The sequence below is a fragment of the Passer montanus genome, unplaced genomic scaffold, assembly GCF_014805655.1.
Source record: "Passer montanus isolate IOZ18808 unplaced genomic scaffold, ASM1480565v1 scaffold42, whole genome shotgun sequence".
NCBI lineage: Eukaryota > Metazoa > Chordata > Aves > Passeriformes > Passeridae > Passer > Passer montanus.
Genome location: NW_024369041.1, coordinates 2,253,440 through 2,273,956, shown reverse-complemented (window position 1 = coordinate 2,273,956; position 20,517 = coordinate 2,253,440). Strand labels below are relative to the sequence as shown.

Below are 20,517 nucleotides of genomic sequence, written 5' to 3'. Positions count from 1 at the left end.
TCAGGAATACATGGCAGACCTTTAACTAGTTACATGCCTCATTATTCATTTGAGTAAGAACCTTCTCTGGGTAAAGCTGCTCCCTTCAATTAAAAGTTGAGCTGGTAATAGTCAGCTTTCTGCAGAGGAGATGTCCAGACAGCAAAGCTACCAGAACAGCCCAGGGCTGAGTGTGAATGAAGGCCCTGCTGGCATTACAGAAGCTGAGGTTCTGTTACTACAGGCTCCTGTGCTTCTTGCCTACGCTTCCCTTGCAGCCTCTGGTTGCCATGGGTGAAGCCATCAACTTTTGCTGGGGTGGATCTTCTATTTCCTTCCTCTCTTTCCTCAGATACCTGCCAAAAGCCTCAACTGAGACTACAGGAAACAGTAACAGTGAAGAGCTTGCTATTAGAGATTAAAACTGCAACAAATATGGTCACCATTTTATGATCTAACTCTGATAGAAATGTGATTTATTTTGGATACCGTGACCTCAGCTTTTGTGGCTTCTCATAGCACAACAGCCACCAGAAAAAGTTAAGACACAGTTCCCTTTAAATGCACTAAGATGCAATGACTCAATTCTTTGTGGTTTTTGCTGAAAGCTCTGTATCCAAATTGTTTACAGCTCTCAGAAACACTGTTATTTAAGGATACCACCTAACGGACACTGCCAATGCACAATAAATCAGATTCCGAAATTTGAATAGTAAAGCTGCCCAACATACCAATAAAGCCCTTTTTTGCCAGCTCCATGGTAAACCTTCTTGTGATCTTTTCCAATTCATTGTCCTATAGAGAGAAAGCAATAAATATCAGAAGAAATCATTAGTGTTTATGAGTATTTGCTCAAACTTAGCCCAAGCATAAGCCAACGCCCTCTTCTTGTAGAAGAAAGGATGATTCATAATTTATATAATTTATATGCCACTCCCTGCAGACCGTTGGTATTCAGGCAGCACGGGAAATACTGGGCTTTCTTTCTGTACATTCTGATCCATGACAAATTGGGAGCATGGCACAGGAAGAACCACCTGTGCCCACTGCAGAGATTTGCAGCAAACAAATCTGATATCCTGTGTGAGCGATTTACAACCAGCAACAGCAAGAGCTGGCCCTGCCAGTTGTGCAATCAACACAGCCAAATGACTTGACACAAATCCTTACAGGAGCTTTGAGCTTAGAATATCTGTTATGTGTTCTAGTATTCCCTTCTGTACAAGTTGTTTTAATTAGGGCAAGAAGGCAAGCCTGCAGTAAACCTTTTATAAGCCAAGTTAGTTATTATTCACACTGGAACACTGCATAGAATGGTTTAATGGAGCATAAAACTATTAATCAAAATAAACAAAAACATTAACTTTTTTTTTGAAGAGTAACTTAATTTAAGCTTTTATTAACAGTATCAACTTAAAAAAAATTCCAGGTTCCAATATCTATTATTTGTAGTCTCCTGATTTTCAGGAAAAAATATAATCAATTAAGTAATTGAAGTATTCCACCTCTGAAACACAGACCTTTTAAAAATTCTTTTCCTACTTATTGCATGCACAGGCTACATTCAGCCTTTACAGAGGCAGAAGTGGCAGGAGGTTTTAAGTGGTCAATAATGCCCTTAGAAGAGCTTTTTTAACTGGCTGGCTTCAGTATTGCAGATACCCAAATTTTTATCTATGATTTGGCTTACTGTGTAGTTCTTGGGATTGATCTTGACACCAGCCTTTGCCCCACCAAATGGCACATCTACAAGAATGCAAAGGAAAATCATTTTACTTTTTCAACAATAAAGGCAGAACACATGAGACAGATGTGTAATTATATCTTTGATTTTAGTGGTGATTTTGGTTTTGCTGCATTTATGGCCTCTGAATTGTAAGTTATAATCTGATCTAGGTATTCTCATAAAAATTGGAGATCTTTCAAGGCACTTTGAAAATGGTCTTTACAAGTCAAAAGTTCACTATTTAAATTTTCTGTGCTTAAATATCTGTTGTACTTGACACTTGTAGAAATATATAAGTTTTACCTTTCATATTTTACTGGTTTAGCTCAAAAAATTTACTTTGGGATTTCTAAGCACATATATATACATTAGGAAAGTATTTTCTTTTCTTACACATAATATGCAGATTCTCTCCAAACTCCTCTACTATTTAGTAGCTATGTACAAGTTATACTTCTTTATAACTCATAAAGGAATTTCATCCTTTGCTCTCCACAGCTCCCCTGCCTGAATCCTTTACAGCCTCCATCTGTTCCCCCTAAAATTAGTCCCCTACAAGTTTGTCATACTTGAATTTGAGTTCAAGATGTAGTACTTTCTATGGGAGAGGGTAGTTAGCAGAATTTGGACTTTTCAAATGAAAATGCAACCTTATTAAAGTATTTTCAGTGACAGGAGAGGGAATATGTATTATTATTTTGGTCACTATGGATTTATCCCACCTTGCTACAGATTTAAGTTAGAAATTAGTGTTTGAAATTAATTTTAATCCTTTACATGTTTGGTTTTTTCTATGTAATTACATCAGTACTGATTGAAACGGAAGATTGAAATCTTACTTGAAAAATGAACACTTACCAACCACAGCACATTTGTAGGTCATGAGAGATGCTAAGGCTTTCACTTCATCCACACTAACGTCCATACTGTAACGAATACCTGCAAAAGACACATGAGAAAAACCAGGAATTCACTAAACACCTTCATAAGTGTTTATAAATTGGAAAGGGTAATTCGACACCAACAATCTTTAACATGCAAGTAGGTTGTTTATCAACTTATTTATTCTAAGATGTAAAGAACAAGAACCTGTTCCCCTACTTAAATGTCTACCTTTTATGTAGCAGAAATTCACTACTTCAGTAATTTTCTATGAAGTAGCTTAATGGCAGCACTCAGCCTTAGGGAAAAAGAGTGCATATTCCTTGTGATGAAGATGAATCAAGCTGACAGGTAGCTAAGACCAGAGTTTTCGAGAGGCTGATAAAGCTCTTCAGCATTCCCAAGATCTTTAGCTTTGGACTTCATTCATTGTATATACAAGATTAACTTTGCTCCTGAACGTAACTTATCAGTACAGGTTATAATCAAGATCTTTTTGATAGAGTAATACAAGATCCTGTGAAGTTCTAAGCCTTGGCTTTAAGGCCCTGACCGCCAGGCACAGCCACAAAACAAAAAGCAACAAACCACTCTGCTAGTTTGAATTTTTTCAAAACATTTTGAGGGAATTGTCCTACACCAGTGAACTTGTGAGACAAGACCATCCATCCCACATCCACAAGGAAGCCAGCCCACACCTGCATTCCCTGCTCCAAGTCGCTCAGCAGGGCTGCAAGTGTGTGCTGACACATGGTACAAATGCAAATTCAGTTTGTTGTGTGCTGGCAGCAGCTCAGATGCACAATGGGTGAGCACAGCATTCAAAGCTGAGTAAAACAATAGTAAGGAGATCTTTCACCTGCCTAACTCTTGTCTTCTGAAAAATGGAAAAATTCAATAAATTTATTGAATTCAAAGTTAAGATTGATGTATCTGAAGGTAACTACAGAGTAGGAAATATTTAACCAAACGACAGAGCAGACACAGAGAACTAGAGAAGTTTAAATATGATGTTTAAGATCAATATGTGCCTAAAGTCATATGGCCACAACCAAGAGGGCCCTACAGCTATATGTTTGTTTCTATCCAAGCTTCTCCTACTTAACCAAGCATAGAACAGAGCCGTGAATAATTTATTATTCCCATCCTCACTCCCCAAATCTTTGGCTGTAGGTTCTGCCAAGTTGCACGGTGGTTTGTAGCAGGCACAGAGTGTCCTTTAGATGCCAGAACATGGCACCACAAATTTCCTATTAAGTAAAGAGAAGACCATATTCAGGTTCTCAGGAGTGAAAAAAGACCAGCATACATTATCCAAACTAAAGGACTGTGCTGCTATGAAAGCCATTCCTGAATGCTCTGGAAACAATCCCAGTTTCAAAGGAACTAAGTGCTGCTCAAATAAAGCTGAGGGCCAAGTGCTGCTTTCTTATGTGAGTTCAATCAGTAAAAGAAAGTACCATGCCTCTGCAGAACAGAATTTAAATTTATTGTGTATATGGAGGAAGGGTGGTCTCCAAAAGCAAACTAAGTAGTTTCTGACTTACCTGCAAGGAGTTAACGTGTCAGCTTTCAATAACATTCTCATGGGAAGTAATATTCAAAATTTAAGTAGAACTTATCAGAGCCCGAAAGACCAAAGATAGAACATGAATGTGTTGGGGTTGTGTATATGGAGGAAGGGTGGTCTCCAAAAGCAAACTAAGTAGTTTCTGACTTACCTGCAAGGAGTTAACGTGTCAGCTTTCAATAACATTCTCATGGGAAGTAATATTCAAAATTTAAGTAGAACTTATCAGAGCCCGAAAGACCAAAGATAGAACATTCATGTGTTGGGGGTTTTTTAATATGTCTTACTCTGATCCTTCAGAGGAGCAGTTATCCTTCTGTCAAGCTCTGAGCAAGAATGAGCACTACCTATGGCACTGACTGTCTTGCCTGGGGGAACCATTCCCTCTTGGTTGAGCAGGTATTCTGGGGACAGGTCTCATCTGAGTATTGCTCAAGCCAGCCAAGTTTGGAGTCACAGCCTGTGTTGGCCAAAAGTGAACTCTGCCCCTCCACCCCCCAGCTGAACTAGATCACTGTGTATTTATTCAACCCATATACCTATTCAAACTTCCAAGCTGTGTATACAAAGCAGTTTTGCTACAAATGTACTCCTGCAGGCACACAAAATGTTGTTTATTGGTATATGAAAAGCAGCAGGGAAACTAAATACTTTGGGAGAGTTATCTTGAACACTTTAAAGAGAGAAGCAAAATTCAAAAAGAGAGGGAATCCTCTTCTGCAAATCATACAGAAGATAGGATCTGAAGAGGTAAACAAGCAGCACTTTAACTGGAAGTGCTGCTGCACATATTTACTCCCAGTGCATGTAGAACAGTTAGATCTCTGGTTCCTTGTATTCCAGTCAAGGATTATCACAAACTTTGACGTAATAAATGTTAAGTTTTCATATGAAGGTAAATAGGGAAAAAGCCCCAAAACTAACAAAATACTGACAGGCTTTCAACTGAGATGCCTATCTGTCAGCCATGTACACATACCAGAACACAGGAAACTTTTGGACTTGCGGTCAAAACTGTTCTTTTCTGGACAACTTTGTACTTCTGAATAAGGTTTAACTCCTTTTCCAGGCTTTTAAACAGCTGTAGTTAAAACAACTTGACTGCTGGCTTTATCTTAGTTAGTGGAACTCTAGTCAGTTCTGAGAGTTGTGCTGACTTTACTGGTCACTCTTCTCCAGTACATTTGGTAAAATCTTTCATTAGGTGAAGTTCAGAATGTGAACCCAAGTTCTCTGACAGGTGTGATGAATTCTTCCCTTCCCTGGCAGAAGCACATAACATTTAAGATGCACTAACATTTCATTCCTTTTCACAATTCAGCCAGATTCTGTTTTCCAGGAATTGTAATTACTCTACAGGAGGGCCACCTTTTGACAGGGAAGTTATTTGTGCTAAGCTGTTAAGACTGATGAGAAGCAGGCATCTGAGAATGCTGTACATTCCATCTGCAAGCAGATGCACAAAGATAAAACACTCATTTAATTTGTATTCTATTTGGACATCATTGAAATTTAGTTTGACAGCTTCCTAATTTGGCAGGAGTATTGCCACACATTTGTGTGGCATCTTTTGGCAGTGTTATTATGCATTCAATAGCCTAAGTCTAAAAATGGACCATATGCACAGATAAAATACTGGGTTTCGTTTTTTGGCTTTTTTTAAGGTTCTCACCACATAAAAGCAAACAAAGTCACTGTTAGGTAGCAAGATTACAATTTTTTTAAGCTCTGGCAAGTCTCAGTAAGTCTCTGGAAACTTGTGTCTTTTACAGCAAACTACAAAAAACAGTTTGAAGAAAGCCTCAAGTTACAGTATGACTCACAGCCATGGAAAATACGTTTCATTGGAAAACATATGAATTCTTGTTCCAGTTGAGAATTCTCTTTCCTTACCACGCCCCAAGAAGTTAAACAGTATGCTAAGAGTAACTTTGTTTTTCTATGCACAGAGGCTTCTAAATGAGGAAATAAGTTTTCATTTAATTTTTTAGTATTGGTCAGTATAAAGAGAAGGCTTTATCGCTACACAACAGTGTCTATGCTTTTAGAACTTCTTTTTTATGATCTGTATTATGGAGATGATATACGTCACTCAGTTACTTCTTCACATGAAAGTAGTCTTTATCAGCAAGGCTACTTTGGATTCTATAGTAACAGCAGTTAGTTATAATTTTAATCATTTTATCATTTTGTAGCAAAGGGTGTACTAACATACACATAACAAAGACCTTGATTTCCAAGAAAATTAGTTATACGTCCTACTAGATTTTACATTGTACAGACTTCAGTATGTTCTGTGATGTTAGGCGTGTTTATTATGCTTCCTTAGAAAATGTGGTGTACAGTAGGCATCCTTTTCAAGGATGACTACTGCCTTTCTAGTACGCCTACGAATCTATTTAGGGAAGTTCGTGTCACTATTTTCTGAGCTTCTTGTGCAGTGATCCTAAATGGTAGTACCTACATGTGTCCTTGCTACTAACGAGCACGAGGTAGTCAAAGTCTCAAAAAAACCCTCAACAGTTGCCATAGCAACAGTTCAAAGCAAAACACTTGGTAAACTACTCCTCATGTTCTAAATATCTTGTAAATCTTAGTAAGTCTCTCAAGTTCCCCAGAACCTGAAACACATTTGCATCTCAGCCTAAATTATTAATATCTAACCAAGGGTTTTGTCCTGCTTTGACTTCAGTGTTTTCTTCTGGTTGTCATGTTCTTGTGAACTTTGGAACTAATTTGGGTCCTTTACAGATGACAATTCCTGTCAAGATGGTGCATTTGTTCTGCTCACCTCTATTTGCAAAGTGCTTGCTCATCAAAAGCAGCTATCCTACACTACCATACTCCTACACTACCATACAGCATTTGGCAACACAGATGTCATCATCTCCTCTGGAAGTTCCTAGGACTGACTGCAGGCATGTTAATCTCCCAGTTAGCAAGACTGGATTCTGCAGCAGCTCTGTGGGTTAGCAGCTTGCCTGACCCTGTCCAAAGGCTTGAGTCTAAGTCTGAAGGGCTTCAGTATAGATGCTTACCTATAGATTCTGCAAAATCCATAAATCAGTCTTACTGCAGTACCTTAGTTCCTTAATGTTTTAACTCTGGATTATGTATATTTCCATGTTAGGTTAGTAAACAACTGCAATTGTGATTGTACTACCATCAAACTTAGTATTCACTGACACCTAACTCAGTAGGGACATATCATCCAAGCAATTCTTAAACTCTTTCAGAACACACGCATTTTTCTAGACTCAGAAAAACAATCCAACCTTCCCGTGAAGGAAACTGCTGAGCCTTATTTAACCATTTGGAAAATGTGGTAAACAGCTCAGTGACCAATTTATAATTATTGAAGACAAAGAAATTCCAGATAAACCTAACAAAGCAAGATGAGTAATTCAGTACTGGGAAACAAGAACACTGTACACCAATCAGCAACAAGAACCACTAATTCCTAAATTCAATTCACTAACTGCCAAGAGAGGAGATAAAAATATTTATCTCTCCCTACACAGCAGTAGCCAGCTACAAAGCTGGGGCAGGACAGACATTCCCCTGTAGAGACATGCCACAGTTCTGCTTTAAGCACCAGTATGTATAAAATGATCAGCCAGGCAGTACACCACTTATTGTGTTTTTAATAAGCTGCACTTGAAATATGCTTGAACATATACATTTATTTCAATCCATGCTGAGAAAAGCCAAATATTTTCTCTATTCAAAAACTCTACCAAACTATTCAAACTGCCTCTGGTGCATTGATAAGACTTGGTGCTTTAAATGTGAATACAGCAAATCTAGTGACTACAAGGCAAGCTCTGGCAAGTTGAATTTATGCACTTGGAATCTGGCTATGAAGTGAAGTCTCTCACCTACAGAACTACCTCAGCCCCACCTAAAGGATTAGATCACTCATTGAAGTGCACTCAACACTGTAGTAACAGGGACAGAAACAGGGAGATACAGTAAACTGCTTCCACACAGATATTATTATTACCATGTGCAGGGGGGTGTGTGCAGAGCCACAAAACAAGAAGGCACCACAGTACTGACATAAGGCAGGCAAATCCATGCTCTTCCTAAGAGTCTAATTTCTAACAAGATGGAGCTGTTGCAATTCATGCAACAAGAAAGTGTTTGCTAGGGTCACCCAGAGAACTGGAGGGAGACTATCACACAGGAGATTCCTCTCCCTAACACGTGTTGATGCAGAAAGCCCAATGCTGAGAGAAGTATGATCTCTCTATAAATAGACAAAGAGCCAACAGTAGCAAGGGAAAACAACTATTTAAGATCAAGGACAAAGCTGGCTACCGCAGCAATGGTATGAGCTGATTATATGAAAAAGCTGAGACTAAAAAGATTCACAGCCAAAAGCAAGGCATAGCCTCTTATAAGAATATCAAAGGTAGAAACAAAAACCTGATATGGTTCACATTATAAGTAGCATATTAAAAGACAGTAAAAGACAAGACATACATTCCTTTCCTTATTTTTTCATTTGCAATTTAAATGTATATCCACTGTTGCACTAATTGTGAAGTTAGACAAGTTACAATAAGAGAATAGAAACCTAGGAAAATTGGTCAAAGGTTTGACTCAAATCTTAGAGGTATTTTCCAGTCTTAATGATTCTATGAATGTTTATACAAACTTTAGCTGTAACACTGCAAGTGTTATCACAATTAGGCTAATTACCCTTTTCCCCCAGAAAACCTCTCCCTCTCCTTTGGAGTTAGATCAGTTTCCACGCTTTATTTCAGGATACAGATGGTCCCTGTTATAGTTCCATCTGTTGCATGGTCCATAGGGTACATTTCCATGTCTTACTAGAAAGACCCCAGGCCAAAAGCAAAAGCTCTTAACTTTCACCCATGCATGATTTAAAAAAATCAAAGCCACTAATTCAACCCCAAGATAAAAAGCTCTGCAGGTTCCAAGATACCTTACAGCACTACTCCTTACTCTCTTAAAAAGGAATAAATAATGTTGAGACAACACATGTCCAAGTCCTGCATGTACAGATTTTTCTTTTGCAAGTAAGGTTTCCATCATCAGTTATGTACACTGTTTTAACCACAATAATGTCTGCAATAGAGAGAATTTTGTGACTGGGCACTGAGATCAGTGCCAGCTTTGGACCTCTGCAATTGGAAAACTGCAGCAAGGCTGGCATGAATAGAAGTCACCTTATGCAGTAAGAAACTCATTAATATGAACTCATGAGCCAAGTGAGGAGGATAAATCCTGACAGGCAGAATAAACGCAGCCAAGACCAGACAATAGGAAAGTTTTGTAGTGCAGAATAGCTCTGTCCACTAACCAGCCAAGGCAGCACCACACAGGAAATCAAATTCATTCACCTCCAAGTCAACTGAACAAATAAAGTAAGACTCATTTGTCTTCACATAAAAGAGTGAACTCAGAAGTAATGTTTGACAAAGCTTTCCAAATTCCTCTGTAAATGAAAGTTCTACTAAATTTAGTCCAGAACTAAGGATGGTTTTAACACCTTTCTGAACTGAGGAAGCAGCTGGGACTTGGTTACAGCAATTTGGATGAGCACAAACAAGTTAGGCTTTTTCCGGCTCTGATTCATTTGGTTTCATTTATAACAGACCTGTTGGACAGTTGGTTAACATGGAAAAGCTTGAAAAAGTTTTGAAACCACTTAGCAGCATCATTCCCATAGTAAATGCTGCCTAACAAACACACAACCATGTCCATACTACTAAGCAGGTAAAACTTCAGTAAGTTCATTTTGTTTTCTGAAACTGACCAATTAATGATAGTTAGCCATCAGCAACCACATAAAAAGTAGCTTAACCAGTTCTACACCTTTCACAGAACCTGATGAAATTATTTAGAAGAATTTATTAAGTAGCAAGTGCCAGAGTACTTTCCAACAAAGTCATCTGTATTCAGACATCTCATTTCCTGTACCCTATTTGGCTTGTTTCACTTCTTTAGGCAGCTGTGAGTGCAGTGAACAAGAGCAGCTGTGGTTTCCTGTTAGTACTGGCCACTGGCATGCAAGTCACCACATCAGCATAGGAAAGAGTGATGTGACCCACAGCATTACTCCACCTACCAGGCAGCATCAGTCCACTTGTATAAATACTACATTTGGAGCATAAGCAACCTGAGTTCCAACACACAAGAAAGCTGCTTATTCCATATTTTCAGTGGGATGAGGTGGCATCTAACTGATTTTTCCTTTCTTGTAAACAGTTACATTGCAGAAAATGGAGTCCTTAAAACCTGGATTTGGATGCTGGACATACTGTAAGACATACCACTTAAATGGGGATATTTATGACAGTTCTGTAAAGATTCCTAAAGTACAGCAGAGAAGCACTGCTAAGAAAAAGAATCACCACCTTCTCTCAACTTGCAAAGTTTGCAACCCCCAAAGCAGAATTAAAGGTTAACTTCTACAACAATTAAATAGGTGAGCAATACAAGATTCAACAAGAAGTGTTGTTTCTGGGTTCTCTCAATAAGAGAGAACCACCAAAAGTTGTAAACTGAAAAGAAAGCATGTTTCAGTACCTCATGCTTCTTTTCCAGAAAAGCACTTTTCTTCACCCAATGAAGAATCACTTGCACTGCTATGTAATGACAGCTACATCCAACACAACCAAGCTGACTTGTGTTCTTACATGTGCTTTGAGGGAAGAGAGTAAAGTAGGAAAAGCCTTTAAATAACTTCCTATTTTTTATTAACAGTGCTTTTGATTGTTAGAATTAGGGTATTAAGGGCATTGTACTTCTTGAACAGAAATATGACAGTTGAGTTTCTCACCAAGGTGTAGAAGTTTGCCTATACAAAAAATGTAATGCTGATCTTGGATTTGCCCTCATGCAGCTGTATCAGGCTACAGTCATCCATCCACTCAGAACTTGTATTCCCAAAGGAGTCATGGCATTTTCTTGGCATGTATTTTCATGGCATTCACTCTACTGAGGTATTTCTACTTTGCAGCAAAAGAAGCCAGCACAGAGGAGGTATGGAAGGGCTACTAGTCAAGGAACTGCTGGTTTATACCTGCAGGTATCATTTGCATGCACATGTGAGATTTATAAAGGTAAACTTTGCACTTAGAGTCTGGCAGTTTTCACATTTGAGCTGGACCACTCAACAGGGACTGAGGTTTCACTCCAGCAGAGAATGAGCAGGCAAAGAAATGGCATATACCTCTGATAGAAGGAATGTCATCTAAATGTTATTCTGTTAACTAGAAACATTTAGTAGAAATAAGAAGGTGCTGCTGAAGTGCATATAATTAAAATGTTTATTTAGACTCTTTTTCTTTGAGTAATTCAGCTGCCTCCAAGTTTAGGGGATTTAAATCAAGATTTCAAAATTTGATTTACGGTATAAATTCTGCATTAGTTCATGGTTAAATCTCTAAATGCCCTTATAAACAGAAAGGCATACAGAAGTAACATACAACTGCTAATGAAGAATTTTGGTATGAATGTACTGAAAAAAATTAGGAACAATTAAAGGAGGACAGCCTTTAAAAGACCTAAAAACTTTTGTACTCCTACATTTCCTACTTGAATCTTAAAGTGTACTTTGATCATTTGTCTAATCTGCATACAGAGCAGTATTTAATATTCTCTAACCAGCATCTCTTATCCTTCAGTTTATGTAAACATCAATAAATATAAGAGATGAGATTTTAAAGCACAATGCTCCTTGAAAGAATAATAGAGAGGACAAAGCATCCCCACTTACAATCATCTAGCAGTAACTAAACACCATTTCTTTCTTAGTACCAAATACACACAATAAACACACACCAAAAAAAAAAAAAAAAGCAGAACGGGAAACCTTGCTTTACCAAATTTTACTTTTCAGGAAGCACAAAGTTAAAGGTCACAATTTTGCATATGAAAAGATGTGCTAAGTGTGTTTCTCCTAATGTCATTGCAAGCCTTCCACTTGCCAACTCACCCCTTCTTTTAGAAGGGGCTCTTATGTCCCTTACTGTTTCTTGATGGTGAGAATTACTTGCTTTGGACTCTGGGGAAGTGTGTGGGGCACTCACTTGAGCACGTTTCCCCATTTCATTCTGTTATATGAAGTTTGGAGTTGGGTTTCATTGGACTTTGTGCTTTTATCCCTGTGGATTGTACTAGGATTCTAGTTCAAAAATCCCTTTTGGACAAAAGCTCAAGTTGTTGTTGCATTTCAGGTGGATCAAATGCACTATAAATGCAGAAATATCTCTACCACTCCTCTGTCATTAAAGTAGAAATGTTCTACTTCCTCACTCCTTTTTCATAGCAGGTTTCAAGCAATTGATCTTTGCTTATCATGCACCCCATTTAAATTTACTACCAATTCAGCTCTGTCACCTGATAGTGAGCAAGTTCCTAGACAGCAGTAGAAGGTGAAACCCATTAATGATTCTCTGTGCTGAAGAAGGGAAAGAAAATATCATTTGCAATTCCTTCCCTAAATTCAGAGGGGGTGGGGAGCAACACAAGAAGAAAAGGACAAACTACTGAGACTTCCTACTTTCTTGAGTTGTCATTTTCAATTGCCTGTAAGCACTCCAGTGTTTGCTTCAGTGTGAGTGCAGACAGACATAACAAATACCACCAAAATCAAGAAATTCTAGTGAGGATTTAGAAATGTAGGTATCAGAATGGACAGTGGGGTTGGTGGGGTTGGTTCACGTACAATGCATTTTATAATTAATTGTTGTGTAAACATTAGTTCCTTCACTTATGAGCAGTACTAATGTGAAATATCAGAAGCTATCATATATTAATATTATTTTGTTACTTCATTTGCCACTGGACTGCATTTTGTTATGCAAGCAGGATCTTAAAAGTAACACAGACTGTACAGCAAAGGACTTTCTGTAAGCAGCAGCAAAGAGTAACTCAGCTGAAGCAGTAATACAACAGCAGAGTGATATCCATCGGTATTTTAAAAGAAATTATAGCAACGGTATAGAACAGCAGATTCACACAGAGTAAACTTCAGCCACACCCATGCTGGCTGGAGTCTCATGGTAATTCTTGCTTCAAGTAAACAACCACAAGTTGAGTTAGCCTCTTTTGGGTAAGAATTTAGCATGTTACAGGACACTCACTAGATATTTGATTTTGGAATGTTAGGAATCACGTTAACAGGACACACAGTTTGTGCTGCAGAGAGAAATCCTTATGTCATATATATACAAGCTGAACTGATTGTCACAAACACATTTACCTGACAACACCCTTCCTAATCTAGTCTTGAAGTTAGACACCTTATAAATGTGTTTACAGACTACAGAAGCTCTGGTTTGGGTCACAGACCTGAAATGGTTTCCAATACTCAAATGTCCACAAAGATCAGAGCTCTTGAGTAAGTTATGCTGAAGGACATCTGTATTTGTTTTTCAAGGAAATGCCATCTATCCCAGACTTTTAGACTGGGAGTCTGATTCCTCTGAGATCACGGCCGATCCCATGAGAGCCCCGCTCTGCTCAGCTCCACTGGGGTTCACCCTCTCGGTCCCTGAGCAGGTCGCTGGTCTCACCTATCTAGATCTAGCCACTTCCAGAAAAATCACTTTTGTCTAACTATGTATCCAGGCGGTAACTGGAACCACAGTTAACTTGTTATTAAAACTTGTTATTTTTCTCTGCGGATGTTTTCTGCGTGAGCACCGGCTTTTCGCGAACACAGCCGGCTGAGTGTAAAGGGACAGTGGCTCCTCCAGCTCTCGACTGGAGCAGACACTTCTAGCACGGTGCTCCCCCCTTTCCCTACAAACACTATCGGGGTCTGAGTCACATCAGGTTAAAACCAGGCGGGGATCTCCCCGCCATGCCCAGGGCCAGCCCGGCGGCGGAGGCCCGACCGGCGGCCGTGACACCCGGCCCCGGGGCTGGCCCGGGGGTCACCCGGGGGCCGGGACAGCGGAGCGCGGGAGGAACCGCCCTGCGCCTGCCTTCCCTCGGCTATGGGATACCGCGGCTGGCACGGCGGGCAGCCGCCTGCCCTCGCCGGCCGGGCGGGCAGCGGGCGCGGCGGGCCAGGGGGGCTGGTCGGGGGCACGGCGGGGCGGGGCGGCCCGGCCCTCCGCGGGCCCGGCCGGGCGGCGGGGCTCACCTCCCTTGCAGGGCGTGCGGTGCTGGCTGTGCTGCGCCCGGTAGCCCTCGATCACCTCCCACTCGCCATTGTCGCGCTTGATGGGGAAGGAAACGCTGAGCACATGGTTGCAGGGCTTGATGATGCGGAGGATGCCGCGGACGCGGTGGCGCCGCTCCTCCATGCCCTCGCGGGTGCGCAGCCCCTCCACCAGCTTGTCCTCCACGATGCTGGCGCCGCGATCGAAGAACCCCTCCACCATCTTGAAGAAGTTGGGGTCGTCCTCTTTCTTCGCCGCCTCGCAGTAGTGCCGCCGCGGACACCGGCCGCCGCCCCACGCCGCCGCCACCGCTGCCCCCCCGGCCGCTGCCGCCGCCGGCCCGCCCGGCTAGCGCGGCCGCTGCTTGGTGCCGGCTGCCCGCCCCGCCGCCCCCTGCGGCCGCCGGCTGAGCTGCGGCAGCCCGGGGCTAGCGGCCTTCACCGGCCGCCCTCCTGCCGCGTGAAAAACCAGGCCTCTCTTGGCGCAAGGACAGTGGCAGTGAGGGCGCGCTCACGCACCGCGCTCTGCGCTCCCGGGGAAAGGAGCCCTGGGAGAAGCCAGCTTTGCCATGTGTGTCACGCACCGCGCTCTGCGCTCCCGGGGAAAAGCCAGCTTTGCCATGTGTGCATAGGGGCTGTCCTGCCGAGGGGGGACAGAGGCCTCCAGTAAAGGTGTGAACGTGGCTGCGTTCATAGAACCGTTAGATCTCTGAGGTTGGAACAGACCTTGACATTTGATCTGTCTGCTCGACTCTTTTCATTTTGCTGCCTTTTGGTCCATTCAAGTCCGCCCTGGGAGAAGCCAGCTTTGCCATGTGTGTATAGGGGCTGTCCTGCCGAGGGGGGACAGAGGCCTCCAGTAAAGGTGTGAACGTGGCTGCGTTCATAGAACCGTTAGATCTCTGAGGTTGGAACAGACCTTGACATTTGTCTGATCTGTCTGCTCGACTCTTTTTCATTTTGCTGGCTCTTGGTCCATTCAAGTCTGTTTTTTAAATGTAGCTCAGGCACCGTCTCTTGAGAATATTGCTTTAAACTATGTAAGGTCTGCTTTCAGAGCATGAGAGATAGTGTGCTGTGCTATTGAACTAATTTTATTTTAGAATACTTAAGTGGCCTGTTCATTTTCTGTCGGTTTGGGCTGCTAATTGGAAAATACAGTGGGTATTTTTTTCTTCTTAAACTTGTGGGAGACCAATGCCCCTAAGCCAGGAATAACCAGGAAGTTGTTCTATCACTGTGGGAATCTCTCTAACCACTATGGGTTGTGGGAAAGTAATTTAACTTGTGTGTGTATTTGTCAGCAGGGAGATTAGTCACAGATTCTTTAACTCAAATAAACTCTTCAGGCAATTGATGCTCTATTTTTAATGTTGTTCTCTGTCCTGAGAATCTGAAGAAGTTCTCTTAAGGACCACTAATCGGGCTGGTTTTTTATCTGTAATGAAGATGGTTTATAATTGTAGTCTAGAGAACAAAAATGCTTGATAATGATATGGGGGGAAAATCAAGAAAGGAGCTGGTTCTTAGGCTAGTTTGTTGTTTGGATGTTCACACAGGGCTTCAGAAATAAGCTTACTGATTTGGTTTTCAGTCCATAGTATAGGTGGTTTATGGAAAACTTCTGTTTTGTGTTAATTTCCAGTTCACAGAACTGCAGTGTTCTCGGTGCCTGTATCAGCTTTTACCTACTACTTGATTTCAGTCATCTGCACATTCTCATTAGCTAGAGCTCACTTTCTGTACAAGTTCTTAAATTTTGTAAATGCATAGGAAGGAAGGTGATGAGAGGTATTGTGGCAATTACTCCTTATCAGGTAATTATTTCCACCTTGTTCTGTAGGTTGGAATATCATTGCAGAAACAGAGGTTAAATGAAGAATGTGATTAGCCAGTTTGCTCAAGCATGTAGAATTGGATGTTAAGGTTAATGTGCTTAGCTCCTGTCCTGCTTTCAGCTGTGTTCTCTCTGATTTCTGAGCACACTCAATTATCAGCTGCTTGCAGTATCAGCCTGTTTGTAGCACACGTTTGTGGATGTATTTGGGGCTGGGCATGGGACAGGACGATGTGGGAACCACGTGGATCTCTCCAGAGGCTCACTCACACAGCTGTATTTGAAGCAATGGCTGCACCATACCTACCCTCCTTGCTAAACAAGACTGGAATTCAGCAAAATGTTTAACAAGCTCTGTGTTGAATGCTGAGAATAACTAAATCAGCATGTTCAATTTCCTAGCCTTTAAACATTGTAGGAGATAAGATAACTAGGGAGTTTTATTTGGCACGTTTTTATGACTGAAATAATGTGTGCAGTTTACCAAACTCAGCAGGTCTGTGCCGAATTTCTGTTTGATTCAAGTCCTTTCTGGAGGCAGGAGTCTGTGTCCCCCATTCCAGAATTCTTATGTGCTAAGCACCGAGCAGTTGAATCAAAACCAGTTTGCCAGAGGAAATTAAAAATGGCATGCTTCAGAATGAGTTCTAGCAGGCATGAAAGTGGTAGTTACAATACTAGAAGAGGAATTATATCTTCTTTACTTTCATATGCCATGTGGGGTGCCATCAGAAAATTCACATTGAGTAGCATTGGTAAAAACAAAATCGCTGGGGTGGATTAAAAGATAACTTTTTGTCTTCACAAGCAGGAGTTTCACTAACTTCATTAATTTCATACGAAGTTTAGGTCTTAGGACTACATCTGAAGACAGAGATAAATGGAGAAAACTCAATAACTGTGTGGTAGGAACTGTCTGTATTATTCATGGACTTTGCAGCAAGGTCATTTTCAACTGTGTGTACATGACAGGTATCAGTTTCCATTTAAAATCTGTGAAGTATAACTCAGGGAGACAAACAACTTGATTTAATTTCTTGTAAGCTGCTTTTAAAATGTATATAAAATTTAACAGATTATTTTTATTATAGATAAGAACAATAATGAACACTGTATTGTTCCTTCCTAAAGCAATCTACTGTTTTAAGGTGTGTGTTAGCAATTTGTAGTAGCAGGTGGAGTAATTTTCTGTCAGATTTATAAGTTTTATTGAGAAAAGGGATCTAAGCCAAGAATCAAATACTTCCTGCTTTAATCCATTTATTATTATTTGAAGTACTAGCTATTTGGGCTAAAACATTCCCTGGGTGTATTGGTGCTGAATTCCCTCAGGAACTGGAATAGCTATTCCCAGCTCACTTCCCAGTCTTCTTGCCAGCTGACCACAGCAGATGAGAAGGAGCAGAGAAGCTGCAAGTCAGGGATCCTGCCAGGGCTCTGGATAGCTGTGCCCTTGTCTGCCTGAGCCCTTCAAATCCAGGGTAACCCTGGGCTTGCCTCCAGTGCAGAGTTGGAGCCTCTGTTAGAAAACACACTCAGGAGGAAAGTTGATCTGTACAGAGGACCAGTTCCTTTCTGTGGTAAATTGTCTTCTGGGAAGACAAATTGCTTTTGAAATAAACTGCAGATGGAATTACAGTTGTTTCAGAAAATTTCATTTTAAGTTGTGAGCCAAACCACATTAAGCACTTGACAGGTAAAGCAAAGTCCCTTTGCTTAAAGAATTGATTGAGGTAAATTCCGAGTAAAAATTGAAGCAAGTTGTTTGCCTTTGAATTGCCTGTATGGGCATTTATGTTTCCCTTCCTCAATGCACCAGAAATTGAAAAAAAAAGCCTATTTTTCTTTTTTTCTTGGGTTTATATGTTATGCTGTAATGCTTTATGTAGACCTTGGAAGTGCAGCTAAATAGGTGAGAGCTGGGGTTATTTTCTTACCCCAAACTGCTGCAGAAACTGTTCAGCCTCTGCCGAGTCAACAGATCTCTGGACAGTTGCACAATAGTTGCTGGGTGAATGGGAGGATATGAATCTGACAGGAATGGGAAGTGCAGTGCTGTTCACACACCTCTTGCCTAAAATCCTCTGTGTTTGTGTTAAATGGAGGTGATGCAGATGAGCAGCAAGTGTGTAGGACTTCACAGAAATCTTCTGCATGGGACCTGCCTGCATACTGGGGCAAAATGTACTAAAATAGTACCAAATAGAAATCTAATTATTTTCCAGATCTTTAACTTGAGAACATCTGAAGTTCATGAGTTTTATTTTCCACCTTTTGCAATGCCTTAAAGTAAAAACTTTGTCTAACTGGTTTTGTCATAGGATGTCAAAATAGAGATGGCAGTTTCTTTATCTGCAGGAGAATGTACCAGCATTCAGTCTTCAGAGTAATGGGAGGTAATGTTGGTACAGCATTTGTTCTTTCAAAGATGTATTTTTAAATGAAACCAATATGCTACAGATTAAAGTGTCTAAGGAGTAATTAATGTAATCTGATTTTAATTTTAATACCAAATTTGTGAATAAATTGTTGTACTCTGAGTGCCATATTTCTTGATTATATTCTTCCCCTTTTTTTGCCTAGCCAGTACATGATGTGACAGGAACAAGCTGGGATGTGTGGAGCAATTTTGTGGCTTTGCTGTTGCTGGAAGGCTGTCCCAGTAAGATGGTGCCACAGGCAGCACATGAATTAGATGAATCCCAGAAGATTCCATTAATTTGGCACTGTCTATATGAGCACTTTTACCAAATGCACATTTGACTAGAAATCTTCATTTCAGTCATCTGTTTACAGCCAGTCAGAGACCAAAGCTTATTAAAAGCCTTTTTACTGATGGCATAAGATGCCAGTACTGAGATCTATTGGTTTAGGGCCTTTCCTCTATAAATAGCTTCAGCTGTGTTGAGCCATAGCAGATCTGGAGAACAGACTTGTATGTTTTCTTCTTTTACTCCTTTTGCCTTGATAAAAAGAACCTGAATTTGCTGGGTTTCCAGGCAGGATGCAGAAGTTAATTTGCACGTCTTGCAAATTTGAGATGTGCTTGCTGCAGTGTTGCAAAATTGGAGAAGAGGTATTCAGATTATTTCAATTTGAGACAAAGGCTTTAAACCTTTCAGTACTGTCTTATTGATGAGATACTTAGGTACCGGTGGTCTGATTGCTTAGTATTTTTATGTATTACTTTGCATTAAATTGAAGTTTTTTCTGACTGCTAAGTTAAAGTAATAAGCTGCTGTGGTTTTCTTCATCTGTAAATAGCAATGTTTTTGCTTGGCTATAGCACTGTAAAAGTAGGGAGTGAAACTCAAAATTGTGCAGGTAAATTAGGAAGTTCTAGGTTTAGCCTAGGAGGGACTAGGCTAGAGTGAGTCTTGTTTTTTTGCTTGAAGTATTGCTACAAAAATAATCTGTAGCAAAATAATATTTAAATTTATTATTTAATTAAGCATAAGATTTTGTTTTTCTTTACATTTCCAGAAGTTCTGCTAATAAAGCTATTAGCCCATTATTTATGATGTGAATTTGTCATGGACTCCTAATTTGTAAGTTGAAGGTACTTGGGAAAACTTACCTCAGTAAGTGGTTCAGAGCAGTTTTCTGAGCTTTTAACTTGCTAATAATTCTGCAGAAATCAAAATATTGAATAAATTATGATAACTACTTCATGAGCAAATATTTTTAATTGCCACGAAAAGTGGCTGTGCTGCTGTTTGTTAGCTTTAAAGATCTTCTGTCTCCATCTGTTTATATAGTTGCTGTGCATGATGACTGATGTTGCCAGCTGGTTACTTCAGCTCTGTGACTGAGCAGATATAAAAAGCTCTTCATGTATATAGGAGCTGATGCCCTCATCTCTTGGTCAGGCAGTCTATAGATACACAGGAATTCTCAGTGCCATGTTTTGGCACTGTTACTGTCAATACATTGATAATGAGCATTGCCAGATAATCTAGGTGATAAGGATTAAATATGCTTTTTAGTGACTCTTGTCCCTGTAACACCACTTCTGATTTTCAGATGGCTAGGAAAAAAAGTAATGCTCTCTGGAGGCAGCAGGTCTGACCCAAAGCTTGCTGAAGTCAGTAACAAATTAATCTGATTTCAGTGACCTTCCCATCAACGTGGCCATTCATGAGAGAGGCTTGTGGGTCACTGTGAAGGCTTCTCCTTTCTCAATTCCTGTATCAGTGAGAATCTGTGTAAGCAGCTGGTTTGTGTCATTGTGGCATAATCTTTAGCTTTTGATTGGTATTTCCTCATTTCTAATTTAAAAGACAAAAGAGTGCATGATGTAGTTACCCAATCCTAAAATATTTGTCATTGTCATCTTGCTGTTAAGTGTGTTTGAAGTGAGCTGATGAAAAAGCTGGTGA

At 40.4% G+C, this 20,517-nt stretch overlaps 2 protein-coding genes across 7 annotated transcripts in view; one reads left to right on the top strand and one right to left on the bottom strand.

Annotated features, from left to right (window-relative positions):
• Positions 1-14,703, bottom strand: part of GLUD1 (glutamate dehydrogenase 1) — a 28,855-nt gene extending 14,152 nt beyond the window's left edge. The window contains exons 1-4 of the mRNA XM_039719755.1: positions 14,284-14,703; positions 2,564-2,644; positions 1,670-1,725; positions 711-774 (exon numbers count right to left, since the gene is read on the bottom strand). Coding sequence (XP_039575689.1) covers positions 711-774; positions 1,670-1,725; positions 2,564-2,644; positions 14,284-14,524 — 442 coding nt within the window. The 5' untranslated portion in view covers positions 14,525-14,703. The remainder of the gene's footprint in view (positions 1-710; positions 775-1,669; positions 1,726-2,563; positions 2,645-14,283) is intronic.
• A 174-nt stretch (positions 14,704-14,877) lies between these two features.
• Positions 14,878-20,517, top strand: part of SHLD2 (shieldin complex subunit 2) — a 31,469-nt gene continuing 25,829 nt past the window's right edge. For 2 of the 6 annotated variants that reach the window (XM_039719752.1, XM_039719754.1), the window contains exon 1: positions 15,181-18,534. The gene's annotated coding sequence lies outside the window, so the exon portion shown is untranslated. The other 4 variants (XM_039719750.1, XM_039719748.1, XM_039719747.1 and 1 more) reach the window with 4 other exon arrangements.